The sequence below is a fragment of the Mytilus californianus genome, unplaced genomic scaffold (genome assembly GCF_021869535.1).
Source record: "Mytilus californianus isolate M0D057914Y unplaced genomic scaffold, xbMytCali1.0.p SCAF_8, whole genome shotgun sequence".
Lineage (NCBI taxonomy): Eukaryota > Metazoa > Mollusca > Bivalvia > Mytilida > Mytilidae > Mytilus > Mytilus californianus.
The window spans coordinates 49,691,947-49,715,878 of record NW_026262734.1 but is presented as its reverse complement, the minus strand read 5'-3'; the positions used below and the strand labels follow the sequence as shown (position 1 = coordinate 49,715,878).

The 23,932-nt window shown below is 31.6% G+C and overlaps 1 protein-coding gene across 1 annotated transcript; it reads left to right on the top strand.

Annotated features, from left to right (window-relative positions):
* The first annotated feature begins 14,967 nt into the window (after positions 1-14,967).
* Positions 14,968-23,013, top strand: LOC127712139 (G patch domain-containing protein 3-like). The gene is made up of 5 exons (XM_052218404.1): positions 14,968-15,370; positions 18,842-19,392; positions 20,265-20,439; positions 21,467-21,827; positions 22,764-23,013. The coding sequence occupies exons 1-5, from the start codon at positions 15,001-15,003 to the stop codon at positions 22,954-22,956; spliced, it is 1,650 nt and encodes a 549-aa protein (XP_052074364.1). The 5' UTR covers positions 14,968-15,000; the 3' UTR covers positions 22,957-23,013.
* The last annotated feature ends 919 nt before the right edge of the window (positions 23,014-23,932 follow it).

Sequence of the window (23,932 nt, the reverse complement as noted above, 5' to 3'; positions counted from 1 at the left end):
AATGACGTCATTGGTTAAAATCTGTTTTAACTGAAACAATTAAACAATTTAACATATGTTCTCATCAAATTTTCACAACATGATCGCAGTCTAAATTTTTCAGATTTTTAGGGCCAAAATTACGAGTTAATTAACGAACTCCAGATACGATCCCAGTAAACTTACCGATCCTTTAAATAAACTTATTCTATAAAGTTACCAATTTAACACTGTTATTAGGTCTTTGAATATTGTTTTTATCTGTACAAATATTGATTTCGTTATCAGTAAATTAAAACCGAACTAAATATTATTGTAAACACAGATGTGCCTTCACGGTTCTTAAATCTGTCGATACCGGCCTTTATAATGGTATTGCACAAGGTCATTTTTTTTCTCTAACTGTTAATGACGTCTATCCATTAGATGTTGGATGTGTACCGATTGATATTTTAGTCTTAGATACATGATTTTTTATTAGTTGTTATTGGCTTAGAATTAGCTTTCAGTAACTGCGAGTACTCACAGATCTGTACTTTATGTCATTTGTATTTTTATTAGCGTTTTTTTTTTGTGCTTTGTGCTTTGTAACAATTTGATGAGTTAAGCCCTTTTCAACTGATTTTTATAGTTTGTTCTAATGTTGAACTGTTACACCACTATCCCAAGTTAGGGGAGAGTTTTGCGCCGGCAAACATGTTCAATCCCGCCACATTCTGTATTCTCAATCAGGAGCCTCTACTTCATTGGTTGTCGTTTTTTGTGTTTATCATAATCATTTTTCGTCTATTGTTTCATACATAAATTATGCATGTCGTTAGTTTTCATCTATTTTTTTTTAGAGTTGTCTCATTTGCAATCACATACCACATCTTCTTATTTTTATAATGAAACCAAACTTTAACTGAATGATTATCAAGGTCTTTTGTATGAAGTTTCTGGTTTTTTTTTATTCTTAACAATCAAGCAAAAGTACCCCAAAGGCTTATAATAGAACATAAGGGTAAAATTAATGTTTGTCAAATATCCTGAAAACTGTAGTAGTTAGAGAAAATTCAACAAGTCAAAAAATCCATTATGTTAAAATCAACCTACTTCGTATTTCTATCAAATATATCAGATGGCTCCTTATATGAATTATTACCCTTACATGACGTTTTGTCCTAATACTTTTTGTGTTTTTAGCTCACCGGAGCCCAAAGGGCCCCATGTGAGCTTATGCCATCACTTGGCGTCCGTCGTCTGTCGTCGTCGTCTGTTGTCGTCTGTCGTCGTCTGTCGTCGTAAACTATTTCAAAAATCTTCTCCTCTGAAACTACTGGACCAAATACCTACAAACTTTAACTAAATGTTCCTTAGGGTATCTAGTTTATAAATTGCATCCGAAGTTTTGATCCATCGACAAACATGGTCGCCATGGCTAAAAATAGAACATAAAGGGTCAAATGCAGTTTTTGGCTTATATCTCAAAAACTAAAGCTTTTAGAGCAAATCTGACATGGGGTAAAATTGTTCAATTGGTCAAGATGCCACCGAATTGGTAGTTTTAACAAAATTTGGCAGTTTTTTGTTATTATTTTGAATATTATTATAGATATATATATAAACTGTAAGCAGCAATAATGTTCAGCAAAGTAAGATCTACAAAAAAGTTAATATGATCATAATTGTCAATTGACCCCTTAAGGAGTTATTGCCCTTTAAAGACAATTTTACACAATTTGTTCATCAAGTTTGCTAACATTTAAAAATCTTCTCCTCTGAAATACAGGTGAGCGATTCAGGCTCTTGAGAGCCTCTCGTTACTATCGCAAACTATCATCGATAAACGGATATGTAATCTGTAATCAGCAAATACAAGATCTACAAAAAGCTAATATGACCGAAACCATTACATAACTTCTGTTATGATCCCTTATAAAACGTTCTTCGACTAAATTTCGAATGTTTGCATATAATCTTGAAAACTATAAAAGAAAGGTAGAAAATGAAACTGCAAAAATCAGCATATAATACCTTTGAGCGATTCAGGCTCTTATGACCCTCTTGTTTTAAAAGAACATGGAATCAATATACTCATCATGAAAACTAGGATTAAAATAGTGTAAACCAGACGTTTAAATTCTTCTACAAAAAGATTCATTAGTGCAAGACGCTCGAATCAAAGAAGTTAAAAAGACTAAATAAATTTTCTTATCCAATAATCCAACCTAAATCCTTTACCAAGGTTGAAAATTAAGAAAAATATGACTCTGCTATTTTCGTCGTTGGAATGAATATTGTAGATGTCGATTTAACCTTCTTTATTCTTGAGAACAGAATTACACAGACGTCCGTATAATTAACGTTAATGTGCGTGCTATGTTTAGCATGGATTTTCATAATATTTTGACCTCTCGAGTCAGTAAAGAGACATTAAAATGGTCACCCAGTGTATTAAAAAGGTACCGTTCAGTGTTGTTACATAGCTCGATTTCCATCATGTTCGACTTAATTCCGTTTCAAGATTCTTCCATCTAATCATATTACACCCAAAATGTAGAAACTCGGGGTCATTTCAGTATTCCTATTGTTAACTTCTCATATTCATGATATGCATTGAAGCGGAATTTAACCAACTAGATTAAATCTTTACATTTCTTAAATAAAATCAATTTGGTTTCTGTTCTGCTTTAAATAAGACATAAACTCAAATACGGCTGTTTTGAAAATAATCCACTAATCGAATAAACATAAATACTTAATGATACCGAAAGCTAGTCCCTGTGTGTGATGCAAAAGTATGACATTGAACGATTTATCGAATAACAATGACTGCAGTACTAAAAATAGACAGAGAAGGTTTCTTGTATTAATTACTCATTCTTTTAATAATGAATGTGTCTTGTTAATGTTGAATTGTGCTTGTTAGTTTCTTTCGCAATAGTCTTGATAGTGTAATTAAACGCAAACAGATGATAATATAATTGAAACAGCGAGTAATTGATTCGTGCAGGCTTATTCGCGGTTGATTTGCTGTTCCTTATAGTTGGTTGCAAGAACTTGAAACAATACCCTTTTCTTAAATGAGAAGAAGAGTAGCTTATCCTCACTAAGAATTTAAGCAATGTCACTTTTTACCTCTCCCCTCTTAGATATGGATTCTTTTAATTTCTTAGAAGACCAGAAAATACAGCGAGTTACAAAAACTATTATGATCTCAAGAATGGCAGCCCAAATATAGAAAAATTACCTGAAAAAGTAATACCTTAGTTTTAGCGCACTCAAATCGTTTTATTAACCAGGAATTTTAAAGACAATTTATCATTTAAGTAATGCCAGTACCGTAGTAAAGATGTCGAGATGAAAGTATGAGGATTATGATGTAGTTGGGAATTAGTATGGCGATGCCTACGACAATAAATTACCCCGTTCACACTGTGTCCTTTTAAACCAGATTCGACCCGAATTAGTTAATACGGGTTAAATTTTTGTATATATAGTGTGAACGCCTTAACCCGGGGCGAACCAGGATTAAAATTACCCCTCATTTTAGAAGGAGTTAATGTGGGGCGAACCCGGGTTGATCACCTCGCCTTCTATAATATGTAAACGTAAAGTTGAGTTAATATGAGGTTGTTGCTATGGTGACACATGACGTGTGCTGACGTCATTTGAAATTTCAGCCGTCAGATCATGGGAGAAACATATGAATCAATTTTTAACAGCACAAACTGCGGTCTAACGTGGAACAAAGAGAAGAGAAGAATTTAGCTCTCTTTATTGGATAGAAAAGCGAGATACACGAGGAGCTTTATTCCTTCACACGGAATAGGCTACCCTTTACACGTGGGGTACACAAATTGAACTTAATTTAATTTAATTTTTACTTTTTAACATGTCTAATAGGATTTTTTTTTCTAATATGCATGATAGTGAAATTAATTCAATCGACGTGAGGGCACCCAAATTGCACCTAGTTTGAGTTGGGTTTTTTTCACCTTCGTTTACTTCAGATTTAGAAATACGTATTAATATTCCTTCCTGTGTTTATTTTGTAGATGATGTATCCCGGCTGATTTGCTATAGTTTCACGAATTTAATTTTGAACTCATACTGAATCATGGAAAATGTGTTTGAACCGACTTCCCAACTATCCAAGATTCTGAAATGAGTTCACGCATGCTTGAGGTTTACACATACGAAAAAGAACAATTTTATAATATTCCTTGCCTTTTTCCCGTTTTTTAAATAAAGAATAAATGCTTGGGAGATATTCTAATTATAATAATTACTTATTTAAAAAGCCGACTTTTTGTGGACGACGCATGCGATTTTCTTCATAGGAGACTTCATCTGTTGATTTAATGTGAGCGTTTTGTGTATCTAGAAGTGTGTTTAGCTATGTCGAAAAACATAATGACAAATGATGAAAATACGAATCGTTTTGTCTCTAAGAAAACCAATAAGATTTCCGTCGCTTTTTTTTTTTTTTGGCAAAATGATTGCAATTATTAGGGTACTTGACGTTATTCGCAAACATGACAAGCAAAGTGATTGTTGCGGATTTCCTCCGAAGCGTTCAGGAGGGCGGAAAAGAATTTCAGACTTTGAAATAATGCTAAGAATGTAAACAAGTACAGTGGACAGATGCTGTTTACACGTCAGGATCGGAAATAAAAACAGTTGCATGAAAATATTGAGGGAAACAAGGGTGTATTTGTATCCTCCCCCTTCCCTTTTCCTATTGCTATAGTTGATAATCGTGTATTTATTGATTTGTTTATTTATGATTATTATAATCATCATTGTTATTAATTAATTTGTCATTCTTATTATCATCATTGTTATCTTGCAATTTGTCATTCTTATTATCATCATTGTTATCATGCAATTTGTCATTCTTATTATCAATTAAATTTATATGATTAATCATCCTTATTGTTATCTTGTTATCTATATGCAAATAAGAAGATGTGGTATGAGTGCCAATGAGACAACTCTCCATCCCGAGATGGTTTGTATAGTATTCTGTGTTTGTCTTCCTTTTTAAACTTATACAAATAAATATCTTATTACCATTGAAGGTGGTGTGGATGGGGGTTTACAGAATAGGGAATAATGGGCAAAAAAAAAGAACTTGTAGAGAAAAATGGACCAAAAAATCAAGAATAGAGAACGATGAGGTGCTAAAATATAAAGAATAGAGAATAATGGGCAAAATGTATAAAGAATAGACAAAAATTGCCTAAAAAATTAAAGAATACAGAAATGAAGGCCCCCTACAATCCAGACCCTCATTAAATGCTTGGTATAAAGTTTATGATAACTTGATCATGTAGCAATGGTTTTTTTTCATATTGACTATGGTACGTTTGTAAATAGTACTGCATATTCGAATGAACTTCCATAATAAAAAAAAATTATTAATTTCCATTGTAATCTAAATCTACTGTTCTACTGAATAGAAATAATATCAGATACTCTATCGAGAATCTAAATATCGTAGTTATCAATAAAATTGTCAAATATTAATAATTGTGCACTAGCTTTGACTTGTTTTTCCTTTGTTCCATTTTAATTAAAAATCTGCTCAGCATGTCAGACTTATAATTACTTGCACGCATGTAACGATTTCCAAATCTTATAATTTCTTGAAGACAATAGGTGAACTAAAAGCAATCAAATTCATTTTTAATCAGTTTCTGGCATGAAAGACATTGTATTTATATGTGTTAACATCCCATAAGTCGAAAACATACTGACAATGTCATGGCAAAAACGAAAAATGATCAAAAAAACAAACAGCAGTATACCATGTATACAAAGCACAACATAGAAAACGATAGATTGCGCAACTTGAACCCCTCCAAAAAACCGGGATGGTCTCATGTGCTTCGGAAGGGTAAGTAGATCCTGCTCCACGTGTGACACCTGTCGTACGCGTGTTGCTCATGTAAGTACATACGGCCGGTGATAAGTTTAATTCGGTAGGTCACATTCGAGGAAAAGAGGACGGGATTGTGGTTACTATACAATTGGGACATATCCGTCGTCATCTGTGAAACAGTCATTCCATAACGGTCAGCCAGCTCGAATGACGTCTGTACATTTTCGAAGGGAAGATTGCAACTTCACCTGTTGGAACTCTTGGTTTAATAGCTTCCCGGTAAGTAGCAACACTCTGACAAGGAAATCATGATAGAAAATGCAAGCTCTGGAATATCGTATCAATTGGGAGATACATACTCCATATCCAGGCACTGCTGTAATGTTGCTACATAGAAATAGAAAGTTCACAATTGGGTAGCTCTCATTCGTCATAAAATTTTGTTCTAAACCCACTGGTGGAGCGGCGGAGACAATTTCTTTAAATACGGGTACATGCATGCACACAGAGAAAATAATGTTATTTGATTTGTGATATATCATAAATTTGTCATTTGAAATTGTATCTATAATGTTGTTTAAATAAAAAATAATATACATGTGATTTTGTTAATTCATAATAATCATTGCCATTTTACTTAGTTTCTTCTTTTACCTATTCTAACATCGAAATCGGACTTCTTGTTTAGGGGCCAGCAGTGAAGCCCGCCACCGGGTGTGGGATTTTCTCGCTGCGTTGAAGACCCATTAGTCATGTTAGTGGCCTTGGGCTGTTTTCTGCTTTTTGGTCGGGTTTTTGTCTCTTTGACACATTCCCCGTTTCCATTCTTTAATTTATGTAGCATGTACCTATTCCTAACAACTTCAACAAATACTACATATATTCAACCAAGATCACGATTTAAACAGATCGAGTTATGCTAACGGTTTTTTTCTATTCAATATTGTTATATGTTTGTAGAAATCTATCTAAAAGCCATACAAACTGCAGTTAATCAGGAGTAGTTTGAGGCAAATGGTTTTTTTTTTTGCATGAAATTAAATAAGCTCATTATTAAAGTATAATTTCCCGCCAAAAGATCAGAAAAATATATGAAGGTATGTAGCACTTTCGAAGTGTAAAAAATATAAATTTAGTGGACTATCATATTGCGAAAACCTCGTTATAAGTCGCAAGTATACTATAAAAAATCTAAACAGTTTGAAGTGAACCATTACATGCCAGTAGCTGTCAAAAGTATGTTTTATAGAAAACAAAACAAAAACTGTCTTTAAACACACAATAACAAGTATTGCTAAAATCTCATTTCTAATTATCATCGGGCAATTTCATGAATGCATTGTAGACGTTTTTTTTCTGCACTAGGAAATTAGAAATGACTTCATCAACAGATGGCCAATTTTGGAGTAATTTCCGCGTATATGCTGGTACTGTATGAGGGTCTGGATGGGGGTCCTCCGTGTCTGTATTCTTTAATTTTTTAGGCCATTTTTCTCTATTCTTTATACATTTTGCCCATTATCCGTCTATTCCTTATATTTTAGCATCTTAATATTCTCTATTCTTTATTTTTTTGGTCGATTTTTCTCTGCCGTATTCGTTATAATTTTTGCCCATTATTCCCTATTCTGCAACCCCCCATCCACACCCTCATGTATATATGTACGTCAATAATTGTTTATTTGCATGAACAAAAGCTCAATGTGAGATTATGTTTAATTGTTATTACCGTCTCCTCGGAGACGGTATTAAGAGTTGAACGATGGACAGTCTGCGGGCTGAAGGCTTTCTTACTACCTGATTGGAAGATATTACTGACGCTGTAAAATAATTAAAGTTCGTTGATTGGTTGGGACAATTCAAACCTAGTAAATGTCTTTTAATCCCGTAGAGTGTAGGATCTGAACTCTTTGTTTTAGTAAATAGATTTGCCTGGTTACCAATCATGCATATCGGTACACAGGTAACACTTATCTATAAATACCCGAATTTCTTGAAGATTTGTAAACACACACGTGATTGTTTCAATCCAGTCGCTCACTGTGACGTACATTTTATACGTGAAAACATAAGAAAACTTCTAGGAAAATGTTTTTTTTTTAGGTTATATTTATTTATACTCAGTAAGATAATCTAAAGGCAACACAAACATTTTAAAACGGAAACATAAAATAATTTCTTTTCGATTAATATTAACTTACACTCGAGAATTTTTATCTCAGGGGGCGGGGGTGGAGGCACTTCGACCTTTCTATGGCATGGGTGAGCAGCTGATACATCCAATACCCAACCCTTTATATATATATATATATTGAATGATAAAAGAACATACATGTGGTTACCCTAGCTATATCATATATTTTTAAGTATATATACCTGCACATAGCTATCATTGTTACGCTATTTCATGGGGAGATACTAGTAAATAGATTTGACAAATATCTTAAATATTTACGAAAGTGATTTTAGAGACATATATACACAATCTCCCGGCGGTGATTTTAATTGCATCTGTAAAAAAAATATCGACATCTGATTAGTTTCAGATTCAATCATCAACCTTGTCTTATATTTCGCATAAATTTCTCGACCTCATGCAATATCAAAAAGTTTCAAATAGTGACCTATCCCAGCGACTCATCCCTCCCACTCATTACATAATAAGTTCCCCTACACACACCCCAAGATCGGATGTTGTCTAGATCTACCGAGCGAGCTCTTCCTAAATAAATAAATAAATAAATAAATAAATAAATAATTTTTATTTCAAGAGGATAATCCCATTAGTTAAAACTAATCTTCCTGAGAGTCCTCAAAATAATAATAACATATTTATAAGTACATACAATATTATAATGATATTATATACACAATATACAATTGTATCTAGATAATAATGAAAAAGCATATTAATTTGCACAATTGATGAAAAATATGTAACATTTTGTTTTAAAAGATACAAGTGTATTACTCATTTTTATTTCATTTGGTAAACTGTTCCATATTTGAGAACCTGAATATGTAAATTTTTTCTTTAAAAAGTTTGTTTTTGGTTTCGGAAGATTTAATAGTTTTCATCAGCCGAACGTAAATTATAATTCTGATTACCAATAAAATGAAAGTTTTCTTGTAAATAGTTAGGAACCATATCATTTAATGATTTAAATACAAGTATTGCCTTTTGATATTGAATGCGTTTTTCCACATTTAACCAGTTTAAACTATTAAACAACAAACTGGATGATGTCATTATGTCAGCTTCTATCACTACAAAAGTCAAAAAGTCTGAAAAGACCAGTTTTTGTCTGAATTTGCATGAATTTTTACTCGACATTCTTAATTTGTCTGAATAATTTTTAGAAATTCTTGACATAGTATGAATTTGTCTAATAAGGTTCTTGATTTTTCTTGACAAGTGTCTTGACAGTATGAACATTGTCTTAAAATTTCTCGACACTTCCTGTATCATCTGATAAGAGTCTGGATTAGTCTCGACCAATTCTTGACTGTCTTAAATTTGTCTTGATCTGTCTTGACATTCTTAATAATGTCTGAATATGTCTCGACATATTCTTGACATTCTAAATAATGTCTGAATATGTCTCGACACATTCTTGACAGTCTTAAATATGTCTTGACACTATCTCAACAGTATAAAATTCGCCTGAAATGTGAACAGACTTATTCTGCACTGTTTATGACATTCTATTGCTGTTGTATACTCCTTTTTATTATGGCTAAACTAAACTTTGAAGAATCAAGGATTAATTTGGTATAGTAAGATACCCTTTTGGTGCAACTAAGTTGGAATACCCTGAATAATCCCCCATGTAGTTTAATTTTGATTTTTTTTATTAAACATTTAAGTAATTGTTTTCACTTGGAATATAAGTCGAAGGTATTGACAAACAGCATTTAGATTTTTGCCGTTCGCAAAACTGCCAGTCAAATTTGCTTTACCAAAATAGGTGTCTTGTATCTCTTTTGGACCCCACAATTCATCTTTTGGGTGTATGAGGCTAAAAAAAAGAGGGGGGGGGGGGCTTTCGTTTAGGTCAAAGAATTTGTTCCCATCTTGATTCAAAAACCTTATTCATTTTTTAGAACAACCCAAAAACATTTTTTATTCAAATTTGAGTGTTGAATTTCATAATTTTTTATCAAAAATAAATATTTGTGATAACTCCTTCCTGAAAAAAAAATGTTTAGATCTATATTATGCATGTCTGTTTGAGAACCATTTCATAAGACCGATGATTTCTATAGAAATCATTGTTGGGACCCATTATAAATACATTTTTTTTATTATTCCTTGAGTAGATAATATTTTCTTTTAATCTTTGGGAATTATTCAATTTGTTTTTATGTTAAAATAATTAACTTCATAATTTTGATGAAGAAAATCCATTTCAGTTCAATTTTTTTTCATCAAAATGATGATTTTCATCTATTAACAAACTTTTTAAATTGTAGTGGCATGGTCGGTCAACTGTTAGGTTGTATGGCTGATTACAGGTAAAGCAATAACTTCTATTTGACAGTTGCGTGTACTCTGGGGTGTGGAATACCTTAATTTTATGGGGAACATCCTGTCCATGTGTAATACTTAATATATTCCAACAGATGACATTACACAAATTTTTCTTCTGTTAAATGAATGATTTGTATACTGAGACTGCTATAACACATGTGTTATAGTAGTCTCAGTTTGTATATCATCATAATTTGCTATTTATATAAACCACATTTTGGTATAATAATTATTTACCATATCAACATTGAATATTATGAATGTAGAATGAAATGTGTCTACAGTATGATTGGTTTCAATCATTTAATTTATAAGATTTAGGAATCAAAATTTGTAATTATTTAAAAACCCACATTGAAATTGTTTTATATCAACACACCCACATTTGAATTATTTTATACTTTAGATTTCATAGCCATATTTGCATTTGTAAAAATATTTATATACCCAAATTTTCAATTATTTTACATGCCCAACTTTTATTTTTGTTGTAAAGAAGTGTAACTTGAAACAACAGTATATCATATAAAGAGAAATAAAGATTAAAGTTATATCATGAATATTTATCATGATTTGTAAAACTCAGAACTGTCAAGTAAATTAAAGACACGATTCAAAATGTTCAGAATATGTCAAGCCATACTGAGAAAAAATAAGAATGTCGAGAATATGTCGAGAAATTTCAAGACAGCATTCAAATGTCAAGAATTTGTCAAGAAATTTTAAGACCATATTCAGAATGTCGAGAATATGTCGAGTAAATTTCATACAAATTTAATATAAATGAGAATTTGTCAAGAAAAATTAAGACACAAGTCATACTTTTGGAGAATGTCGAGTAAAAGTTCATGCAAATTAAGACAAAAACTGGTCTTTTCAGACTTTTAGACTTTTGTAGTGTATTATAACCCTAGCAGATTTCTTTATTAACTTGTTAAGTTTATTTATTCCACTTTCATAGCAACTTCCCCATATATTGCAACAATAATCAAATAATGGCAGAATATAAGAATTAAAATAAATAATACGTATATGCATAGGTAAATATTTTCTTATCTTTTGTAATAAATTGATTCTATTTGATATTGTACATGACATTTTATCTATTTGCTCATTCCAATTTAGGTTTTTGTCGATATATAAACCGAGAAGTTTTTCACAATCTGCATTCTCTATTTGTTTATCTGAAATTTTGATATCTAAACTGTTCCCAGTTGAATAAAGCCTCTGTTTTGAACCAATAATCATTGATTTATACTTTTTGGCATTTAGTTTCATACAATTTTGCGAACACCAGTTTTCAATTACATGAATATCATTTTGAAGGTTAGCAGTTAACTGAAGTACATTATTACCTTTACTATGTAATGTAGAATCATCTGCATATAAATCTATTAATGAATTTTCTATGTTCAGTGGTAAATCATTGATATATAAAATAAATAACAGAGGGCCAAGTATAGAGCCTTGTGGTACACCAGTTTTTATGCATTTAGTATTAGACATGACGTTATTGACCTTAACTTGTTGACTTCTTTCAAACAAGTATGACTTAAACCAGTCTAGTGTACAGTTTGAAGCATTATAATATTCAAGCTTTTTTAATAAAATAATATGATTAACCAGATCAAAAGCTTTCTATAAATCTAAAAATATAACTCCGTTTATTTCCTAGCAAGATAGCAGACGTTGAAGAATAGAAGACTAAAAATATATCTAAAAGGGAATATAAGAAGAACAAAAAACTACTCTCAGACGATAAAAGCAATTATACATGTATGCTAACATATTTTAAGCAATGTTTAATCTCTATGAATGATTTTAAAGGAGATGTGAAGAATACATAATTAATTTAGACAGCAACCCAATTAAGCAACAAACAAAACGTGACAATTTACTTCTAAATTTCAATCTACGGTCTTCTTCAATGGACATGTCATTACAACATTTTAAAGTTTTTTATCCTCCCAAGTCTAATTATAATATATATATAGTTGTGAATATTTGAGCCAAAATTTGTTCCTGTGAAAACAGTTCCAGTGGAACAAATATCACAGAAAATATATTCTGGGAGAACTTTTTTCACAGATAATTTCTATATGATTTGTTCCATCTCTATAAAATAAGTTCCACTATTTACCTGGTGAAATAAGTTCTGGGTTTGTGAAATTTGTTCCTTACCTAGTGAAATAAGTTCCGGGTTTGTGAGATTTTTTCCTTACCTGGTAAAATAAGTTCCTTGTCTGTGAAATGTGTTCCACTGGTTATACAAGTTATCTTTTATACTGAGCATTGTTATCAGTGAGTTTAATGTTATAATTCAAGTACATTATAAAAACATGTATTATATTGATAATGTAATAAATAAAAGGTGTAAACATCCAATATGGATTCTGTGGAGTATAGCAAAATGTTTAATTACATTATCCATAAAAAAAATACCCAAATGACAATAATTTAATGAGGCAGAAAAACGAAGAATAAGAAAAATCCATCAGAATTTTTTTATAGATCAATCATTTATTTATGAATATTGCAATTCAGCATATGTTACTACATATCAGAATTTGTAGAAAAATGAAATAGTGTGTTTTAAATATTTGTCACAGTTGTTAATCATAGTTGTGCATTTGTTTTTTAATCATATCATCTATGTACAATATAAATGCTGACTTAATTTGAATTTCTCAAAGATTTACCTTATTTTGAACTTTGTCGTGTTGTTTAAAGACTTCAATGTTGAATATTAAACTTGTCAGGTACAACTATAGAATGTTTTGCTTGATATAAAGTTAATGCATCATGTTAATCTATAACACCCGGAACTTATTTAACATTTAGTAAAAAAATTAGTTCCGGAACAAATTTTACAGTGCTGGAACATATTTCCTTATAATATATATTCCGGGTATAAATTTTCTGTGATATAAATTCCGGTTGAACATATTTCCTATGAAATAAGTTCCGGCGGAACAAATGTCACGCCGGAACAATTTTTTTGTTACAAAAAATAATCTTTAAAGCAAAAAATAATTCAGATATTACTTGAAACTATGAGCAGGGTCAGGAACAAACTTCTAATGTTTGTTTTGAGGTTTATTGACTATTTATACTAGACATGCTATATGAGAGAAAGAGAAATGAAAGAAAATTATAAATTTAAAAGACGAAAATACTTTTGGCGTTTTAAAAGATTATTCTTAATTGTATGTTTTCTACAAGAATTGTAAAACACGTATAAACATACATATACTATGATCATAAAACAAAAAGACATGTATATGTCAACATACGAACGTTCCCCCACAAAAGATTATGTCAATCCAATATGTCAAGCTTTTAAGGGTAAGTATGATAAGGGCCTTATTCGTCATCCAGCATTAAATGGTATAGTAAATAAATATGAAGATATGTACAAGTAAAACAATAACAAAAGATACAGTATCAAGCTGTATGCTTAATAAAAGTTTTTGGTCAAATTTGTTGATTCTCTTATGTTGATGGTCTCATAGTGAACTTAAAATAGCTTTGCAGAACTTATCACCTTCTTTATAACCAACGACGTCCATTATAATTTGAAAAAGAATGGCGGCGAAACTACTATGTTTTGAATTTCAGGCGCTTACAATAGGTCTTATATAACAAATTACCGGTCTCACGACTCTGAGTATTTTTCATCAAAAAATATAATCAAGAAGTCCAATAAAACCAAATAACCTGAAAAAAGAAAAATTTAATTGTAAGGATACTCATTATTCAAACATAGAAAAAGAGGCGTGGGGCATTCCACATTGCAGTCCAACTACAATGAATAGACAATATCTTCATCGACAACAAAAATAACCATACATATAAGTGAAGCTTTACATTTTAAGGATCATTTTTGAAAAGATGTGAGATACCGTTGGAAATAAATATATTAATTGTGTTCTTATATGTTTAAATTTTACTACGCTTCACTCTCTACACTTTTCGATGCCTATTATGAACGAAAAACTTTCAGTTGGAAGCGGCCATACTTTTCTGACACAAATAAATAAGCAAACAACCAAAGAAAAAGTCAACGAACAACTCCGATATCTATTTGAAAAAAAAATAATCGATAAAAAGACATTACCTCTCCATTTCCAGTGTTAATACTTTCCCCAAAAGAAATTGGTAATCTAAAAAATTGTATAAGCCTTTTATAATTTTTGTAACCCACTTGCATACAATTCTGAACGAATTAAACTACTAAGAGAAATCATTTTCCACTTTCATCAGCTATGAGACGGCTAGTTTTTAAGAAAAGCTATTACTTGTTCATTGATGGCCTTTTTGAAAATATTTGGGTTGATACAGACTGTTATTGTTACTGGTATATTCCTCCTTTGTGAGGAGCACTATCTAAGGATTTTTAAACGTCAGTATATATATTTACAGGGTGAAAATGGTAGTAAATCTTAACTTTCTGTGAGTAGCACCATCGCCCATTAAAGTAATTTACACTAAACTATCTTAAACAAAACTTTTCACACATATCTTCATTTTTTGAAACACAGCTAAAACATACGGATTTTTCTTATTTCCTCTCCGTTTCCGATCTAAATACTATCGTCAAAGGGGATTTCCAAAGTCAAAAATGGAGACGAACCAAAACAACGAAATTGTCTATGGAATTGTTAACAATATTCCAGTAACATATCATTCATCAGATTTAAGGAACTTTTTCTCACAGTTCATAGAAACAAATGGGTTTCATTGTTTCCACTTCAGACACCGACCAGAAAAACAAATGCTTCCCAAATCTGCAGACAAGGATATGATAAAAAACGATGTAAAGACGTTCTGTTGTGTATTTCGCGCTACACCTATTCGTTTAGATAACCTGATCAAAATGTACAACAGAAAACATTGGTTAGACAAAAACGGAGATTCAATATCACAATTGTGCTACATTTCTAAAATTTCGGTGTCCCAAACCACCAAAGCCTTGGGAATAAAACATGAAGGTATTTTCAGATCTGTATAAGTGTTTTGTTGTTAGTACAAGTGATTATGACGCCTTTGAAGATTATATACACATTTTTACTTAAAGTCAATTTGCAAATTTATGCAAAGAAAATATGTACATGTATCATCACAGGCACTATAGACGTTCTATCAATAATAATCAAATATGGGCAATGGGAAGAAAATAGTGTCAATGTATATACATGTACATTGACACTATTTTCTTTTCATTGCCAATATTTTATTATTATTGATAGAATGTCTAGTGCCTGTGGTATCATACACGACGTAGGCATAGAATACAATATTAATGTAATCTAATTTTCGTTTAGAGCTCATTTCCTAATGCTTGTAGATTAAGACTTTGGTTGTCTTGCTTGCTATGTTTGTATTAATGTTTGCTCAAGCATTGTAATTAAGATTGTTAATTCATGAAAACGGTACATATTATGACGTAATTGTGATGTCATCAGATAAAAAATCTTATGTTTTTCATTTATATTTCTTGACTCTATGCATTTCTTAACATTATATGCCAATTTGGTATAGTTGTCAAACATTTTATTTTCTTGGGCCAAAACCTGACCTTAATGCCCCTACTCCTTTATCAAGTGTCATTTCATTAAATTGAAGGTAAATATTAAACCAAAAAACCCAGCCATTATTATTACTCATACAGTCAGGGGTAATACTTATACAAGTCCTTTTTATTTACTTGAAGATGTAAGTAATATTTACTTGTCTACATTTTAAGTAACTTTGTAAGATTTTTATTTTGTTTTCAAGGTTTGAATTATCTCCTTTTAATCTTCTCCAAAAATTTACTTACACAAGTCATTTTTTATATGACCGCAAAAATTAAAAAAATTTTTGGTCGTATATTGGTATGACGTTGGTGTCGTTGTCGTCGATGTCCGGCGTCGTCGTCCGAAGACGCATTGGTTTTCGCACTCTAACTTTAGTTTACGTGAATGGATCTCCGTGAAATTTTACCATAAGGTTCAATACCACAAAAAGAAGGTTGGGATTGATTTTGGGGGTTATGGTACCAACAGTTAAGGAATTAGGGGCCAAAAAGGGGCCAAAAATAAGCATTTTTGTAACTTCCAGACATAACTTGTGTGTTAGTGTATGGATCTCTCTGACATTGTACCACAAGGTTCCATATCACAAAGGGAAAGCTGGAATTGAGTTTGGGGGTAATTGCCCAAAACGTTTAGGAATAAGGGGCCAAAAATAGCATTTTTCTAGTTTCCAGACAATTACTTGTGTTCAAGTGTATGGATCTCTCTGAAATTGTACTGCAAGGTACCATACCTCAAAGGGAAGGCTGGGATTGATTTTGGGGGTAATTGCCTCAAAATTTTAGGAATTAGGGGCCAAAAAGGGGAAAAAAACAAGCATTTTTCTAGTTTCAGGACAATAACTTGTGTTCAAGTGTATGGATCTCTCTGAAATTGTACTGCAAGGTACCATACCACAAAGGGAAGGCTGGGATTGAGTTTGGGGGTGATGAATCATAAGGGGTTTCAAAAAATTTGGGGGGATTTTTTTTTTTCCTTTTTTTTTCTTTTTAAATTTTCCATTTTAAGTTGGTTATTTCTGATTTATATTTAAAAGGAAAATAATAATGATATGGTAGGAGATACACACCAAACAGGATGTGTAAATTATTATATAATAAGTATTGTGCAATAGCAAGAAATTTTCAATTGCACTTTATTGCACAATAGCAAGAAATCTTCCATTGCACAGTATTGCGCAATAGCAAGAAATCTTCAATTGCACAGTATTGCGAAATAGCAAGAAATATCCAATAGCACAATATTGCGCAATAGCAAGAAATTGTCAATTGTACAGTATTGCGCAATAGCAAGAAATATTCAATTGCACAGTATTGTGCAAAAGAAGATACATGTACTTCGTATAAATTGCTTATTTCTCGACCAATTTCAATGGGGTTTTATTCTTGAATTCTTGGGGTTCTTTAATATGCTGAATCTAACCGTGTATTAAGTTTTTTGATTTTAGGCCCCTTTTTTAAATTGGTCCACATTGAGGTCCAAAGGGTCCAAAATTAAACTTTGTTTGATTTCATCAAAAATTGAATTATTGGGGTTCTTTGATATTCCGAATCTAACCGTGTATTTAGATTCTTAATTTTTGGTTCTGTTTTCAAATTGGTCTACATTAAGGTCCAAAGGGTCCAAAATTAAACCTAGTTTGATTTTAACAAAAATTGAATTCTTAGGGTTCTTTGATATGCTGAATCTAAACATGTATTTAGATTTTTGATTATGGGCCCAGTTTTCAAGTTGGTCCAAATCGGGGTCCAAAATTAAACTTTGTTTGAGTTCAACAAAAATTGAATTCTTGGGGTTCTTTGATATGCTGAATCTAACCATGTATTTAGATTTTGGATATTGGACCATAATAGGTGAATGTCCAATTTAAAATTTTTAAGTTCTTAGACCACATAGCACATTCATTCTGTGTCAGTAACCTATGCTGTGTCAAATATTTAATCACAATCCAAATTCAGAGCTGTATCAAGCTTGTATGTTGTGTCCATACTTGCCCCAACTGTTCAGGGTTCGACCTCTGCGGTCGTATCAAGCTGCGCCCTGCGGAGCATTTTATTTTGTATTAAACCTCTTAAATTCTCAAGTTTTGGGAGGTGAAAACATGCCTAAACAGAATTTTTTTGGCTTGCCAATTAATTTTTTAATTAGAGTTCAACCTTTTGTCTCAAGAACTAAGCAAAGAAATCTAATGCACAAAGATGTTTTACAGTAACTGTACAAGGCCTTCAAAAATTGCTCCCTGGAGGCTTGTAAATAAGCAGTATTTTGAAGATACCAGACAAATGAGATTTTCATAGTCCATGAAATTATACTTAATGAATACAGTAGTAAAGACAACTATTAATGACATACAATAAAACACTCTATCATGTCTATTAGAGCAATGGAGTCAAGAGAAATTCAATAGTAGAAGAAAATAAGACTTTTTTACTTGAAAAAGTAAAAAATATCTGAATTAAAAACACTTGTACAACTACAAGTATTACCCCTGGCTGTCATATCACACACAAAATTTTAAAAATAAACCGGATTCACAAATGACAATTAAAATATTTAATGGCAGGATTTAATAAATACAAAACAGTATTAATCCCTTATTTGTTAAAGGAAAATGTATACTGTACCAGTTGTACTAAAGGGCTCTTCATACATGTACTTGTTTTGTATGAATTTCTGAAAAATTAATGGTAATACATTGTACCTCGGAGCCCTTATTACACTGTAAAACTATATTTTAAATGGGTTACTCTTGCACAGATTGAGTTAATCATATAATGTTGAATGTAGATGCCTTTCCCATGGTCATTCTTACAGGTTCCTTGGAGCCTCTATTTAATGTTATTTTAAGCTTTACAGTAAATGTTTTTTTTTTTCATATCTTTTCAGATTCAGATATGTTGTATAAAAATAGAGCAGAAACAAAACAAATTCCTACAGATAGAGAAGACTTTACAGATGCTGATTTATCAAAACTACCAGAGTTACATCCCCCTGATGTGATGCCAAATGGCAATGTTGGCACACCCACCAAAGTATTTCTTGAACTTATCCAGCAATGTAGACTCCCGCCTGTGGTCATTAAAAAACTTGGATTGACCTTTCCTAAGACAAGGACAAATAAGAAATATGGAGATGTTCCATTTGATTATGGGAGAGATATTGTTGAAATTGATTTTTCAGATGAAACAGTTACATGTTTATCAGGTGAAGGTCATAAACTTTTAAGTGAGGGAGAATTTCAAAATGATGTTGTGAATAATATTGCCGGACCATCTCAAAATATTTCAGAAAATGAAGAATGTCTTAAACAGACGGAAGAAAAATGTGATAAAAAGAAGAAGTCAGACAGACATTGGAGACGTGACCCAGAAACTAAGAAGAGAATGAAAGAAAAAATGGAAGAAAAAATGATCGGTGAATCAGATCACTCAGAAGGGGTAGGAACATAATTTTAACAAAATAAAAACACGAAAAACAAAACAACTGACAAAGCATTATAGCAATGTTTGAAAAATGACATCAGACAATTGTCTCGAAATGCATGTCTGGTATTATAACAATGACGAAAAATCAGAGGTAAGCTGTTGCCATCAGTGATCTAATATCTTGTCTAACAGTGATCAGGGGAAGTCACAAACACAAGTCAATAATTGAAACTCAAACAAAAAAACTATACAAAAATAGCAATCTCAACAAAGAAGCTTGTCAGTGATGACTATAGTTTAGCTTAGAACAGACATAACATTATGGTGCCAGATAAAAAATGAAATTGTAATTGGTGACTGGCAAAGTCAAGTCCAACCCTGTGCATTGGTGTAACAACACAACATTAAAAAAACTGTAAAAATAAATTGAAAAGTGCTTGACTCATAAGAATGGTACTAATCAATTATTAAAATGTTGTAACTAACAAAATTAAACATGAAAAAGGCAAAAAAGATAGTACCGATTTATAAGTACCATATTAGTTCTCATCCATTTACCGGTATTCTTTAAAAACTTTGCATTTAAATGTTTGTTTTCCATGTGTATTTGTATACAGTGTACCTTTAATTTACTTTCCACTGAATATGATGAAACAAACAGATTACCTTTCCATACAGCAGGACACAGTGCCTAACAGATAAGAAGGCGTCTGCCTAATCAGTGTCATCTTAAATTGTGTATGAGGGGAAACAGGGAAATCTCCTGAGCTGTATTGATTAAAAATTGTATGGTTATTGCTGCTGTTTATATTAAATTTTAATGAAAAAATGAGAATTGAGTTGTTAATTTTTATAGGATAAATCATTATAACATTTATTTTAAGGATAATGATAGTTGTGAGGAATGGGAACGACACGAAGCCCTCCATGACGACCCAGAGAATCAGGAACGGAATGAAGAAAGATTATTTGAGAATGAAATAGAACTTAAGTGGGAGAAAGGAGGAAGTGGATTGGTTTTCTACACAGATGCACAGTACTGGAAAGAGCAGGAAGGAGGTTATAATTTATTTTATTTTTCAGTTGAAGTATTTTAATTAATGACCATGACTTCAGCTGGAATATTTAGATTTCAATCAATTATCCCAGTATTTCTCAGAAACTTGTGAATTGTTCTCTCAAATATATTTTACTATTAAAATAGTCATACAAAATACAACACTTTAAAATAGTATCTAAGTTGCCATGACATACATTAAACAGTATCTAAGTTGCCATGACATACATTAAACAGTATATAAGTTGCCATGACATACATTAAACAGTATATAAGTTGCCATGACATACATTAAACAGTATCTAAGTTGCCATGACATACATTAAACAGTATCTAAGTTGCCATGACATACATTAAACAGTATATAAGTTGCCATGACATACATTAAACAGTATATAAGTTGCCATGACATACATTAGACAGTATCTAAGTTGCCATGACATACATTAAACAGTATCTAAGTTGCCATGACATACATTAAACAGTATCTAAGTTGCCATGACATACATTAGTTCATAAAAAAAATAAGAAGAAGTTGTAAAAATGCCAATGAGACAATATGTAAATTTCACATATGAGGTTCATAAGTTTTGACCTCAAGGGCCACTTCTTAGAAGGCTAGCTTTAGGGTGCCATCAAACCCCTGTATATATCTCCTAAAACATTTAAAAAAACCAATGTACATCAGTTGAGTTATGATATACTATTATTTAAGTTTGAGGGACTTGAAACAAAGTGATTTTGTTAAAATTCTCTCTAATTTTCAGTGAATGGTGATGATTCTAGATGACTTACTTTAATTTTGAAGTATCTCTCTTTGTATCAGTTTAACCACCTCCAATCACCACCAATCAGACTGTTTCACAGTTTGATTGGTGATTTTTTTTTTTTGCTAAATCCTCTTATGTGTACCGACATGACTGATGATAACAATATGACCTCAGATTAATTTTAAGCAATAAGAAGTTGAATTTCTAAAAAAGTTCATTGATCAAGTTTGTTTTACTGATATTATTAATTTCCTTACAGATTTTGATGAGCAAACAACTGATGATTGGGATGTTGATATGAGTGCTTACTACGAAAAAGGTGCTGGTGATAAGGACATTAAGGACTTTCTAGCTATGAGACAGTCTCAAAGATGGCGGGACGGTATCGATAGCACTGATAGATTTAGTCTTGGAATCGCAAAAAAACGACAGAAAATGAATGTGTCTGCTGCTGATCAAGCTAAAATTGGAAAGTTTGAAGTTCATACCAAGGGCATTGGGCGTAAGATATTAGAAAAGCAAGGCTGGCTGGAAGGACAGGGTATAGGGTCATCTACAGAAGGCATGGCTGAAGCTTTAGAAAATGAAGGACAACCATCTTCTGTCAAAACAGGATTAGGGTAAGAAGGTTTACTTTGTCTTGTAACTGATGACTTAACCTTATCAAAATTGTTTTTAATGTCAGCCACCGTACAGCTTCTGATGAACTGTTATGACTTTTTAATAATCCAATTTTAGAAAAAGTGAAATGTAAAATAGAGCAGTAGATAGATCAATAAGCCAAACTATTAACATTTTTAATGGATAATAAGCAGAATGTTGTTTCAAATAAAGTTCATGAACTGGAAAAATCCAAGTAGTGGTTATTATTTAGTAGGTGCATTTAAAATACCTCCCTGTTATTGGTTTTGAAAATTTGTGAATTTCAAAAGAAAATCAAGATAGTTTGTCTTTGAATGACAACAATTAAGAAACTAAGCCGGTATGATTTTATTTTACTTTTTTTTTAAATTACATTTTATTCTAAGCTTAGCCTACATTTGTAGTTCATTTTGTAGGATCAACCACTCAGTTACATGTAGTTAATACATTTCAGGTACCAGTCTTCCAATAAAAATTTAGTATTTAAAATGATACAAAAAATTATATATAATCCTACATTTTTGTCTTTTTAAATTATTGAGTGAACCTGATTAGAAAAATATATCTGTTTTATATTTTCTTGTAAGGAAAAGTACAATGGGAAATAACTTTGTAAGAAAAAGGGGACATAACTATAAACTCTAAATGCTAAAACTTTTTACATAGAAGCAATTCACACAAATTTTACTACCCAGAATTATTATACCGATGTTAAGGAAGACAGCATATCTTGCATGCTCGTTTCAAATTAATCAAATATTCAAAATGAAAATATCATTAAAAAATATTTAGATAGGGTACTTTTATATTAAGCATCTGTGCAATGTAATCGATTTATGATAGATTAATATCAGCATTTACTATTTAATTGCACAGTTAAACAAATCTCTAAATTTTTAATTTATGCTTTGTAGATACCATGGAGAGAAATTATCGAGAAAATCGTCCAAGACTAGAACTGCTGAAAGAGAGGCCATAATAAGCACAGTTTATGATAATCAAGAAGAATTACAGAAATCGGAACCATTATTAAGAAGACATGATCATTATACAATAACCTATAGAGACCCTGTACAATTTGAAAAGGCAGAATCAGACAATAGTTGATAGTTATTGTGTAATAAATTGTATATTAACTGTTGAATTATATCTTTCTGTACATTATGAATGTTATGTTGAATTTATGATAGGTTTTTGTTAGCTTAACCTCCAGTGGTAAATTTTCATAAATATTCAGGATGAGAACACATTATACAATAAATCCAATAGGTAGAATCTGCAGAATGGGAAGACTGGGATGAAGGGAAGGAAATTTTGACTGCCACTGGATGAGGATGTGTTGGATATGGGCAGAAATTTGGTCTTCCTAGAGACCACTCAAAGAGTTGCTGCAATGATTGTTTAAAGCGCATAGAGCTTGACACTCTCCTTTCATAAGGCATCAGATTAACATCACTATTCTAACCTAATGTGGCTATGTATATATATATATATATATATATATTCTGAACTCCGAAATGGACAAACACCCTTTAGCATGAGTTTTACTACTGGGCATGAGAAGTCCACAGAACAGCATATCTATATCTCAATCAATGTTTGAGGCATGATTGACAGATGTGGGGTAAATATTAAGGAAACTATCACAAGTTCAACAAAGAAAATTTGGGGGTCACCATAGTAGTCTTCAAAAATGGAACACCAAAAGTCAATCTTTTCATTCCCTGAGTCCAGATGCATTGTGAATGCATTTTACAGAGACCGCTAAAGATCTGCAAAAGAAGAGAAAAAAAGGGACAGTGAGATTCTAGACTTACGATATACACAACATAACAAACCTAAGCTATCTATCTATTTCTATTTTTTAAAAAATCTTAACTTAGAAATCTGTGACTCAGTTTTCTGGGAGCAATGCAGTCATCATTGATGGATTTAATCTCACAGAGGCCACACACATAATTAGAGATGAGGATCTTCCTATATGATGCACAAAATACATCAATGCATTGCAATTTCACTGATGTAAAAATGTAAAATTCAATGAGTCAGTAATTTTCATCTTTACATTAGACTTTGCCCTTTT

What these genes read in the sequence shown, in the direction of transcription:
- LOC127712139 (XM_052218404.1), top strand. Translation starts at nt 15,001, where the DNA reads ATGGAGACGAACCAAAACAACGAAATTGTCTATGGAATTGTTAACAAT. An exon ending in CTTGGGAATAAAACATGAAG is followed by an intron (nt 15,371 to 18,841) that starts GTATTTTCAGAT and finishes ATATCTTTTCAG; the next exon opens with ATTCAGATATGTTGTATAAA. An exon ending in TCTGTCAAAACAGGATTAGG is followed by an intron (nt 21,828 to 22,763) that starts GTAAGAAGGTTT and finishes TATGCTTTGTAG; the next exon opens with ATACCATGGAGAGAAATTAT.